Genomic DNA, 12777 nt, shown 5'->3' with positions numbered 1-12777 from the left:
ACTAGCTTCCCAGCTCCTCTCCTCGCTCCCAACCTCTTCTCCTCCAACCCAGCCTTACACTTCTATATACTGCCAGTTTTCTAAAAACACACTTCCAGTCTGACTTCATAAAACCCTCAGTGACTTCTGGCTACCTGGTGGCTCTCCATCCTGCATTCAAGGCCCAACCAAATATAGCGAGAGCCTCATCTCCCTCCTTTCCTCCCTAAAGGAATGATGCTCCTACTGTCATGGTCCCGTGCCAAAGCCACCTCCTCCTACTACCCCTCCTTCCTGACCCCCTGCCTGCGTACCGTTTCCCTGCTGAGCTCCTAAAACACCTGGCACCTCTCTCAGTTATTTCATTCTCAATTATTTCATTCTAACTGGTATTGGGATTTATTTATTTTATTTATTTTTTTGTTAAATGTTGAAGCCCCCACACGAGACTCAGGCGGGGCCCCCGTAGGAGCTCATCAATTTCTGTGTCTAGAATAAACCCAGGGAGTCTCCTCGAAGGAGAAACCTTGTCAACTGCAGGCTAAAACTGGCCTAGCTAGTCCTTTTCTTCTCAGAGATTCGGCGCAGCTACTGTCAAGGGTCGGTCGGAGCAGGAACGTTTCCGGGCGCAGTAGAAGATTGCGGACCACCAAGGGCTCGAGACCCCCGCAGCCCAACCACCGCCGGCCCGCGGCTCAGAGGCACTGACCTCTGGCCTGCCTCGGAACGCCGTTGCGCCCGGAATCTTTCCGCCCAACCGCCGGGCACTTGCGGGAGAAGCGCGCCGGAACCGGAAGTCAGTGGAGGAAGAACAGTGAGAACACACTAATAGGACTTGGAGGATGAATGTCTCTAGCGTACTCGTGGCAGGAGGTAGGGTGCCTGGAATACTGGGTTTACTTCCCGTCTGCCCTTAGCCCTAGCTCCTGGAGTAGTTCCTCTCTCAGGTCTTATGTCCAAGTCTCCCTCTTGGAGTCCCACTTGAACCGACGGGTCGGTTTTGGTCCCCGAGCCTTGGAGCGATTGTGCTGCAATAGTACTAGGGGTCCGTGAATGGCTCCTTTCCGGACGGGACTGCGGGCTCAGCTTCTAATAGTTGCTTGCATACCCCGCTGGACTGTTTTCCTGTGGCTGCAGTATCAGAGTGACCTCACATTTTGTTTTGTTTTTGTTTTTTTTATATTTTTCTGAAGCTGGAAACGGGGAGACAGTCAGCCTCCCGCATGCGCCCCACCGGGATCCACCCGGCACGTCCACCAGGGGGCGATGCTCTGCCCATCCGGGGCGTCGCTCTGCTGCGACCAGAGCCACTCTAGCGCCTGAGGCAGAGGCCATGGAGCCATCCCCAGCGCCCGGGCCATCTTTGCTCCAACGGAGCCTTGGCTGTGGGAGGGGAAGAGAGAGACAGAGAGGAAGGAGAGGGGGAGGGGTGGAGAAGCAGATGGATCCTTCTCCTGTGTGCCCTGGCCGGGAATCGAACCCGGGACTCCTGCATGCCAGGCCGACGCTCTACCACTGAGCAAACCGGCCAGGGCCGCTCACATTGATTTTATAAAATTGTTTCTTATATAGGTTTTCCTCTGTTTGGAAACACATAATTATGGTAGAAATCTTGGACAGTGTACATTACAAAATAAAAATCGTTCTAAAATCTACCAGTCAGCTAAAACTAAAACATTTATAATAAACTTAAAATTTTTAATTTTATTTGGTTCCACTGGCGAAGTAGTGAAAGTGAATGTTCTTAACGAGATAATAATTAAAAAGAGATTCCTCTGCACTTAAAAATGTCAAAAATGGCCTGACCTGTGGTGGCGCAGTGGATCAAGCACTGACCTGGAACCATGAGGTCGCCAGTTCAAAAACCCTGGGCTTGCTCGGTCAAGGCACATTTGAGAGTTGATGCTTCCTGCTCTTCCACCTTTCTCTCTCTTTATCTTTCTCTGTCTCTCTCTAAAATGACTAAATAAAAATAATTTTTTAAAAAATGTCAAAAATGTTAAGTAGTTGAAATTGTTTTAAAGCCACGCTTCTTGATGGACGTAAAGTAAGATTTCTAGGTAGTAAAACTTAGAACATATCCACAAAAATCAGAAGACATGGCCCTGGCCGGTTGGCTCAGTGGTAGAGCGTCAGCCTGGCGTGCAGGAGTCCCGGGTTCGATTCCCGGCCAGGGCACACAGGAGAAGTGCCCATCTGCTTCCCCATCCCTCCCCCTCTCCTTCCTCTCTGTCTCTCTCTTCCCCTCCTGCAGCCAAAGCTCCGTTGGAGCAAAGTTGGCCCAGGCGCTGAGGATGGCTCTATGGCCTCTGCCTCAGGTGCTGGAATGGCTGGTGGGCTTGCGGGGTGGATCCCGGTCGGGCGCATGCGGGAGTCTATCTGACTGCCTCCCCATTTCCAACTTCAGAGAAATACAAAAAAGCAAAAGAAAAAAAAAGAAGACATATGGGTAAAAACAACAAAAAGCCCTATTATTTAATTATATATAGATATGTTTTTAAAACTATTTTTTTAGATCTTTATTGATTTTAGAGAAAGGATATAGAGAAAGGCAGGGGGAGGAGTGGGAAGCATAAACTCATAGTTGTTTCACCTACGTGCCTTAAATGGGCAATCCGGGTTTTTAAACTAGCGACCTGAACATTCCAGGTCGACGCTTTATTCACTGCGCCACCAAAGGTCAGGCTAAAACAACTTATTTTAATGATTCTCCAGGAGAACTTAATATGCCCCACTAGTTCTTAAATTATGGGAAAGTCTATGTCACTTTGCAAAGGTTCTGGTCAAGATGCAGGTAACACTGAGGAAGTAGAATATCCCAATTTACATTTTGCTAAATTCTTCTTTTAGGGAGGTGGAGATTTTTTTCGTTACGATTAGGGTCATCCTTGTTCCAAGCCCTACATAATTCCTGTTGTCGGAAGAAATCCACTGCACCCAAGAAAATTACTCCTGACATTGCTTTCGACGACAAAAATACAAAGGAGTCTGGAAATGCCCTTCACAAGCTCTTCTCTTCAGAACAGCAGGCTTCTATCTTGCATGTGTTGAATACAGCATCTAATAAAGAACTTGAAGCTTTCAAATTGCTTCGTGGAAGAAAATCCATCAATATCATACAGCACCGAGAAAAGTTCGGACCATTTCAAAATTTGGAAAGTTTAATGGCTGTGCCCTTGTTCCAGTATAAAACTACCGTTCAAGTTTGTAATTCCATTCTTTGTCTAGAGACTGGAGGGAAGAAAAGAAAATCACAGGAAAACCGGCTCTTGAGAAAGCTCATCAAACCAGAAATAGAAAGAGAGAGACTTAAGGTATATCCTTTTTCTTTTTTTTGGTGACAGACAGAGGGACAGATAGGGACAGAGAGACAAGAAGGGAGAGAGATGAGAAGCATCAATTCTTTGTTGCGGCATCTTATTTGTTCATTGATTGCTTTCTCATATATGCCTTGAGGGGTGGTGGGGGCTACAGCAGACTGAGTGACCCCTTACTCAAGCCAGTGACCTAGGGCTCAAGCTGGTGAGCCTTGCTCAAAACAGATAAGCCTGTTCAAGTTGGTGACCTCGGGGTTTCAAACCTGGGCCCTCTGTGTCCCAGTCCAATGCTCTATCCATTGTGCCACTGCCTGGTTAGGCCCCTTTTTCTTTTTTCTTTTTGTATTTTTCTGAAGTGAGAAGCAGGGAGGCAGAGAAACAGACTCCCACATGTGCCTGTCAGGGATCCACCTGGCGTGCCCACCAGGGGGCGATGCTCTGCCCATCTGGGGCATTGCTCCGTTGGGGCTGGAGCCATTCTAGAGCCTGAGTCGGAGGCCATGGAGCCGTCCTCAGTGCCTGAGGCCCCTTTTTCTTAATGTGTTATTTGCCTAAAGGTCTACCGGAAAGTTCTGTCCGTTTTTGGAATTAAAAAATACAAACTTTTCTTACCGTCAATAAACTTTATTAAATAATATAATTGCCATTATTATTAATGATTTCTTGCCAGCGTGAGGGCAATTTGTATATCCCATTTTTGAAAAATGTTTTATCTTTTTTTTTTTAATATTTTTATTCACTTTAGAGAGGAGAGATAGAAGGAGAGAGGGAAGGGAGGAGCAAGAAGCATCAACTCCCATATGTGCCTTGACCAGGCAGGTCCAGAGTTTTGAACTGGCGACCTCAGTGTTTCCAGGTCAACACTTTTATCCACTGTGCCACCACAGGTCAGGCTGTTTTACCTTTTGATGCGAAAAATTGAACCAGTGCTTGTTTGATATCTTCTTTATTTTTGAATTTTTTGCCCTTCAAAAAATTTTGTAAGGACAAAAACAAGTTATAGTCAGAGGGTGCTAAGTCCGGGGAATATGGTGGATGTGACAGACATACTTCTGTAGCATTTCTTCCTTGTTGAACTTTGTAAAAACTAGTGGCATAAATGAACTTTATCAGTAGCCATGGGTACACTATCACTTCACACATAAGACTAACGTGAATCAACTTTGTTTTAGTTAATTTGCTACGTCAGTATGTATACATTAAGTGATAAAAATAGAGAGGCACACATGCGCCAAATAAACATGTGCTTACGTGTTGAAACTTGTTGTGATAGAAACGGACAGAACTTTCCGGTAGACCTTATATTTCAGAACCTACTTTGCAAAGCACTATTCTAGGCACCAAGACCAGGTTCTTCTGGCAGCTTATAGTTTAGTTGGTGGGTCCAGATGTACACATATTAATAGATAACTTATTATACAAAGTAGTATGTGATCAATACCAAAGAATCAGATGAGTCCTGGCCAGTTGGCTCAATGGATAGAGTGTCGGCCTGGCATATGGACGTTTGGTCAGGGCATAGAAGAGAAGTGACCATCTGCTTCTTTCCCCCTCCTCCTTCCACAGCCAGTGGATCAAATCGGTCCAATGGATGAGCCTCAGGAGCTAAAAATAGCTTGGTTGATTGAGCATCGGCCCTAGATTGGGGTTGCCAGGTGAATCCTGGGCAGGGCACATGTGGAAATCTGTCTCACTATATCCCTTCTTCTCACTTAAAAAAAAAAAAGAATGAGATGTAAAGATGATAAATTAGCAAGTCAGAGGAGAGAGAACCCTGGGCTGGGACTGTTGGGGAATGTTTACTGGAAGAACTCAACTTGATCTTGGAGGGAGAGAATTAGGCTAGCTGGAAGATGAGGGCATTCTAGGAAGAAAAAGCAGTGATGTAGAGTAGTAGGTCTGTGCAAGGTTTATTTAAAAGAATGTTGAGCTACCTGGCTGCGTCTGACAGTTATGTTGGGAGTAATGAGAAATTAAGAGAGTAACTTTAGGACATTATACCAGTCTTCCCAGCAGGATTTAAAGTTATTTTCTTACCCCTTACCCCTTTAAAAAGCATCTTTTTCAGTGTTGTCTTAATGTCAAACATTGAACCCTGTAGGAATTTAAGTCCTGTATTGCATTACTTGATAATTTTTTTTTTTTTTTTACCCTGGCTGGACAGCTTGATTGGTTAGAGCATTGTCCCGATATGCAAAGGTTGCAGTCCAATCCCCAGTCAGGGCATATACAGAAACAGATCTATATTTTGTCAGTCTCTCTCCCTTTCGGTCTAAAATCAATACATTAAAAAAATATATTTTCCCCCAGCTTTATTGAGATGTAATTGACATATAACATATATAGGTTTAATTGATAAATATTCTTATCCTATAACAATAAGCACAATTTTTTATGTACCACTGTTGTCAGTTTGGGGGGTATTACGGATAGTTTTTGAAAACCCAATGGCCTGACCAGTGGTGGCGCAGTGGATCGAGCATAGACCTGGAATGCTGAGGTCCCCAATTTGAATCCTCAAGGTTACCTGCTTGAGTGCCGGGTCACTGTCTTGAGCGTGGAATCAACATGATCTCAAAATTGCTGGTTTGAGCCCAAAGGTTGCTGGCTTCAGCTAGAGGTCACTGACTCTGCTTGAGCACTCCCTGCAGCAACTGAGTTGATGCTTCTCACTGCCTCTCCTCCTCTCTCCCCCAAAAAAGAAAATAAACCTGGCCAGATAGCTTGGTTGGTTAGAGCATCGTCCGCGTGTGCAAAGGTCGCAGGTTTGCTCTCCAGCATAGCATGTATAGGAACAGATCAGTGTTTCTGTCTGCCTGTCTCTCTCCCTCTCTCTCTAAAACCAATAAATAAAATTAAAAAAAAGAAAGAAAACCCAATGAAAGCTATGGATCCTTTTAGAAAAAAAAGAATGTTGCAGATACTTTCAAAGGACTTGGAGATTTCATTAAGTCCATCCATGGACCCTGATAGAACTCTTGCTGCAGGTGATCTGGTACATATTTCAACCAACTTTTTCAGGATTTAGATTTTCATTTAATTTTATGGCTAAAACTACGATTTATACTCAGATTATAGTGGAGTTGCATTTTATGGGCGTCAAATAGCATTTGGAGGGCTTGGTTCTAAAGTCAGTTTGTATGGAGAAAATCATGCAGGAAAGTCCTTTAAAAAAATCTTTTGTTGCCTGACCTGTGGTAGCGCAGTGGATAAAGCGTCGACCTGGAAATGCTGAGGTCGCCGGTTCGAAACCCTAGGCTTGCCTGGTCAAGGCACATATGGGAGTTGATGCTTCCAGCTCCTCCCCCCTTCTCTCTCTCTCTCCCCCCTCTAAAAATGAATAAATAAAATGAAAAAAAAAATCTTTTGTCGCTTTACCTGTGGTGGCACAGTGGATAAAGTATCAACCTGGAACGCTGAGGTCACTGGTTCAAAACCCTGGGATTGCCTGGTCAAAGCGCATATGGGAGTTGATGCTTCTTGCTCCTCCCCCCCTTCTCTCCCTCTCTGTCTTTCTCTCTCAGTCTCTCACTCTCTCCCCTCTCTAAAATGAATAAAGTCTTTAAAAAATTAAAAAAAATATATTTTGTCCATGAAGTACTGTAGGCAACTTGGTTCAGTAATTATTATGCACATGAAACCTTGAGAATCACTGAGTTAAAGAAAGGAACCAAAAGAAGGACTATATTTTGTAGATGTCTGGGCATCCAAACTATTCTTTTTAAATTTTTTTTAAATTGAGAACAGGGGAGGCAGAGAGACAGACTCCTGCATGCGCCCTGACCAGGATCCACGCAGCAAGTCCCCTATGAGGTGATGCTCTGCCCATCTGGGGCATTGCTCCATTGCTTGGCAACTGAGCTATTTTTAGTGCCAGAGGCCACCAAGCCATCCTCAGCACCCAGGACCAGGGCCAACTTGCTCAAATCAATTGCGCTATGGCTGCAGAAGAAGGGGAGGGAGAAAGAAGTGTGTGGGGGGAAGGTGGAGCAGTTGGTTGCTTTTCCTGTTTTCCCTGACCTGGACTCAAACCTGGGACATCCACACATGGGGCTGACATTCTACCACTGAGCCAACCAGCCAGGGCCCAAAACCATTCTGCTTTTAATGGATGTTTATCCATTCCTTAGCAGTGAGAGAGATGAATATAGAATTATGAAATGTTCCTGTTTATCTGCATGTTAACTTATTTGTACATATAACTAAATGTGGAAGTGAGGTGATGCCATTGTACTATATCTCCAGCCCAGTCTTGGCACAGAGCTAAATCCATGTATCTAGTTACCTATTATACATCTCCCCTTAGAAGGCAACCTGAACTCAGTACAGTAAAAAACTCCCCCAACCTTCCCAAGCTTATCTGGTTCCTATGATCATCTGGATTAATGATGCCTACAGTCACTGCAATAAAACTGTAGTTGTCCTCCTTGACATCCCACATGTCACTTCTACTCCCATTTTCATTGACCTATCTATTGTCCTTCTGTTACTGTCTTAGATTCTTAATACTTTGTCATGTAAGAGATACCCAACACAAACCCCTACCTCTAGTTTAGCCTTCATCTTTCACACAGCTGTCCCATCATCCATTTTTTTTTTTTACAGATAAGAGAGTCAGAGAGAGGGATAGATAGGGACAGACATACAGGAACGGAGAGAGATGAGAAGCATCAATCATCAGTTTTTTGTTGTGACACCCTAGTTGTTCATTGATTGCTTTCTCACCTGGGTCCTCGGCATCCCAGTCCTACACTCTATCCACTGCGCCACTGCCTGGTTCTTTCTGAAATGCAAATCTCATGTTACGGTTAAATGGTATATGCTTTGGTGGCTCTCTGTAGCTCTCAGGATAAAGTTACTTTTTGTAGAAATCTGTCCACCGCTCTGTCCATTTCCATCTTATACTCTTGACACCTGTCAGGTGTCAAACCAGACCATCTATGTGGACATCTGGGTGAAATAACTTCCCGTTTACTATTTTACTCATTCTCCTAGCCCTCTGTATTAGGTCCTCCCTGACCATTCCTTTTCTTTATTTTTTTATTTTTATTTTTTTTACAGGGACAGAGAGAGAGTCAGAGAGGGGGATAGACAGGGACAGACAGACAGGAATGGAGAGAGATAAGAAGCATCAATCATCAGTTTTTCTTTGCGAGTCCTTAGTTGTTCCTTGATTGCTTTCTCATATGTGCCTTGACCGTGGGCCTTCAGCTGCCCGAGTAACCCCTTGCTCAAGCCAGCGACCTTGGGTCCAAGCTGGTGAGCTTTTGCTCAAACCAGATGAGCCTGTGCTCAAGCTGGCGACCTCCCGGTCTCGAACCTGGGTCCTCTGCATCCCAGTCCGACGCTCTATCCACTGCACCACCACCTAGTCAGGTCCATTCCTTTTCTTTAGAGTGTAAGTATTGTATTGTGATATAATGTGTGGCTATGCTTCTGGTTCTCCAGTATGTAGCAGTCCCCAGCAACATGTGAATGCCTATCTTGAGCCAGGTGCTGAGAACTGAATGCTACTGGTTACCTTTAGGTAATTGCTCCTGCATTTCTTGAACAATTCTCAGTTCATAAGCTGTCAATATATTTCTACCACATAAACTAATTTGACTTTCTGACTTTGTAGCTTAAATTTTGTCTGTCAAAATGTTTAAACCTGTAATTAAATCAGGCTTTTTCTTGTAGGCAGTTAATAGTATCGTATCTGTTGTTTTTGGTACTCGAAGAATTGCCTGGGCTCACCTTGACCGTAAATTGGCAGTGTTGGACTGGCAGCACAGTGAATGCTGCCGGTTGATGAAAGGAACATACGTGTCATCTCTCTATTTAGAAGAGGTAAGGTGCTTACACCTCTGATTACTACCTGGTAAAAGATCCTTTTATAGTTTAATCTACTAGTCCTAACAGGAATGTAATGAAATAGTTGAGTTGAGGGATTTTCTTTTGGTACTTATCACTCACCTATTCCAATCATTTTCCATCACCAGTGACTTATTAAAAAATTGAATCATTTATTTCAAGAAATCCCTATATAGAAAAAGATACTGAAAAAAAAGGTAAACTACATTATTCTAAATGTTATACAATTACAATAAATCACTATCTTCATAAAGTTTGTTTATTTATTTATTTTGCATTTTTCCGAAGCTGGAAACGGGGAGACAGTCAGACAGACTCCTGCATGCGCCTGACCGGGATCCACCCGGCATGCCCACCAGGGGGTGTTGCTCTGTTGCATCCAGAGCCATTTCAGGGCCTGAGGCAGAGGCCACAGAGCCATCCTCAGCGCCAGGGGCATCCCTGCTCCAATGGAGCCTTGGCTGCAGGAGGCGAAGAGAGAGACAGAGAGGAAGGAGAGGGGGAGGGGTGGAGAAGCAGATGGGTGCCTGGCCGGGAATCGAACCCAGGACTCCCGCACACCAGGCCAACGCTCCACCACTGAGCTAACCGGCCAGGGCCATAAAGTTTATTTTTTAAAATGCTATTACTTACTGTCATTTGAGTCATTGAAAGCTTGTGAGTTTGGCAGTAAATATCATTCTGATTATACCTATGAAAACTGGTTCAATCAAGCATCTGATGTTTTCAGTCAGGTATAGTTGACTGATTTTAGGCTAGTTATTCGAACCGAACCACAGAAATTTTTTAAAAGTTAACAAAAGTTTTAACTTGCCTAACCTTAAAGTCAATATAGATTTTAGAAATTATGAACCCACTTTACAGATGAATAAAGTAGTACTAACGACTAAGTTTGTCTTAGCTCATCTAACCAGAATTTGGCTGTCTTGACACTCTTATAAAGTATTTTTCAATTATGTATTTCAAAATTATCAGCAATAAAATGTTATGTAACTTTACTTTTAAAATAGAAGTGGGACAGAGAGGGAACCCAAACAATAATTTCTGCTCATTTATTTTATTTTATTTTTTAAAGATTTCTTCAGTCATTTCAAAGATGCCTAAAGCTGACTTCTATGTTTTGGAAAAAACAGGACTTTCACTTCAGAATTCAACTCTGTTTCCTGTACTGTTACATTTGCATATCATGGAAGCCATGCTGTATGTCTTATTAAATACAACTTTTTCCCAGGGTGGCCAGCATCAGGTGCTGAGCATGAACCGAAACGCAGTGGGGAAACACTTTGAACTGATGGTTCGTGACACTCGGACTAGTGGAAAAGAACTAGTGAAGCAGTTCCTCTTAGACTCTGTCCTGAAGGAAGAGCCGCGGGTGTTCTTCCCACCAGACAAGATAGTCCACTACAGACAGATGTTTTCATCCACTGAACGAAACAGAATAGAAGAGTTGTATGATTCATTATTACAAGCTGTTGCCTTCTATGAATTAGTAGTGTTTGACACTGAACCTTAACTTCTGATAATTTATATGTTATCTGCTCTAACATTGTATTTGTTAGGTTTGAAGTTGTAAAAACCAACTGTTTTGACATCCATGCTAATGGAGGAGAAAATGTTTGTGTATATTTAATGTTTAAAGTCAGATTTTTGGCTGTTGAATGGTTTACACAATAATACGCCAGGGTCAAATCCATAAATATTTTATGAGATTTTATACCTTTTAGGTTTAAGTATTAAAGAGTAAGATACCTTCTAAGTAGTCGAAACATGAAACAAAATGATCTTCCCTTAAAAAGCAAATACCATCTAAAGAATTTGCTGAAATAGGGAATAGTGAGTTTTCCTGGGTGGTGCTCATTGTGGGAATAAAGCTAAACATAACTGATAACACAGCTTGATGAATCCTCTTATTCTATAAACAGAATGTGGTTTGACACACTGCCTCCAAAGGCTCAATCTATCAAGCCCAGAATAAACAAGCTTTGTCTAACAGACGCATTATGTCACTGAAATCTTTTACTTGACTAACCATCTTTTGAGAAAAGTAACACTTATTTTTCCACATTTCTCCATTTTCCATATTTTCTGTTGTAGTTCAGGCCTTTGTTATGTCTCACTTGTACTGAACCCAAGTCTCTTTGATGTCAAGCATTAAGTCTTCTTTAATCTAAAAGTGAAACGTCATTTTGGGGAAAAATTCAAAGAATCATAAATATATAAAATAAGTGGAAGTGTTCCCTCTCAGCATCTCCTAACTCCCTCAGAGTCAGGTATATTCTTGATTGAAACTTGTTGCCGTGCACGTGTACACCTCTAGTTACAGGGGCGGGCAAAGGAGGTGTACAGCTGTTCATATGGGAAAACATTCACTACAAAACTAAACAAGAAGCCTGAGCAGGAGGTGGCGCAGGGGATAGTGTCAGATTGGGACACAATGGACCTGGGTCGAGACCCTGGGGTCGCCAGCTTGAACACAGGCTCATCTGGCTTGAGCAAGGCTCACCAGCTTGAGCCCAAGGTCGCTGGTTTGAGCAAGGGGTCACTTGGTCTGCTGTAGCCCCACTGTCAAGGCACATAAGAGAAAGCAATCAGTGAACAACTAAGATGCCGCAACAAAGAATTGATGCTTCTCATCTCTCTCCCTTCCTGTCTGTCTGTCCCTATCTGTCCCTCTGTCTGTCTCACAAAAGAACAAACAAACAAAAACTAAACAATAAGCCCTGGCAGGTTAGCTCAGTTGGTTAGAGTATCATCCCAACATGCCAGGGTTGTGGGTTTGATTCCTAGTCAAAGCACATACATGAGTCAACCAGTGAATGCATGAATAAGTAGAACAATAGATCAATATTTCTCTCTCCTTTTCAATAAAATTAAATTAAAAAAAAAAATAATAATAATACAAGAGTAAACTGTTTCATGTATTCCCAACCGTAAACCTACTTTACCCACCCTCATTCATTGTTGTAAACATAAACATCTCTACCTTGGAAATGTAGATATCTCAAACTATACATGTCTAAAACCATTCTTGCCCTGACCAGTTGGCTCAGTGGTACAGTGTCGGCCCTGCGTGTAGATGTCCTGGGTTTGATTCCTAGCCAGGGCACACAGGAGAGGCACCCATATGCTTCTCCACCATTCCTCCTCTCCTTCCTCTCTGTCTTTCTCTTCCCCTCCAGCAAAGGCCCACTGGAGCAAAGTTAGCCAGGCACTGAGGATGGTTCCAGTTGTAATGGAGCAATGCCCCAGATGGGCAGAGTGTTGCCCCCTAGTGGGCTTGCTTGGAAGATCCCGGTTGGGCACATGTGGGAGTCTGTCTCTGCCTCCCAGCTTCTCACTTCAGAAAAATAAAAATAAATAAAATTAAAAAACCATTTTCTTCCTCCAAATCCCCTCCTTTGCTACTGTTTTACTTTGGTAAAGAGCCTCACCAACCATCCAGTTGTTCATGAAAGACACATAGTATTCTAATTCCCACATATTTCTGTAAATAGCTATAAGTGAAAATGTGACTCTTAGACATTTATAGGCTAGGATATTAAATATTGAAAAGTCATCAAAATTTGTTTTTAAATCATAAAAATGAATCTAAATTTAACAGGAATTAATCACCTTTAAGAACTGAGAA

The 12777-nt window shown here is 43.0% G+C and overlaps 1 protein-coding gene across 2 annotated transcripts; it reads left to right on the top strand.

Annotated features, from left to right (window-relative positions):
• The first annotated feature begins 784 nt into the window (after positions 1-784).
• On the top strand, positions 785-12773 carry TEFM (transcription elongation factor, mitochondrial). 2 transcript variants are annotated; one of them, XM_066363781.1, is made up of 4 exons: positions 785-852; positions 2830-3293; positions 8976-9125; positions 10381-12773. In XM_066363781.1, exons 1-4 carry the CDS (start codon positions 822-824, stop codon positions 10660-10662), a joined length of 927 nt encoding a protein of 308 aa, XP_066219878.1. In that variant the 5' UTR covers positions 785-821; the 3' UTR covers positions 10663-12773. The 2 variants fall into 2 exon arrangements, with proteins under 2 accessions (XP_066219878.1, XP_066219877.1); XM_066363780.1 differs by having other exon boundaries at positions 10225-12773.
• Positions 12774-12777: the final 4 nt, after the last annotated feature.

This window comes from Saccopteryx leptura, chromosome 2 (assembly GCF_036850995.1).
Source record: "Saccopteryx leptura isolate mSacLep1 chromosome 2, mSacLep1_pri_phased_curated, whole genome shotgun sequence".
Taxonomy (NCBI): domain Eukaryota; kingdom Metazoa; phylum Chordata; class Mammalia; order Chiroptera; family Emballonuridae; genus Saccopteryx; species Saccopteryx leptura.
This window is presented reverse-complemented; position numbering and strand designations above follow the sequence as displayed.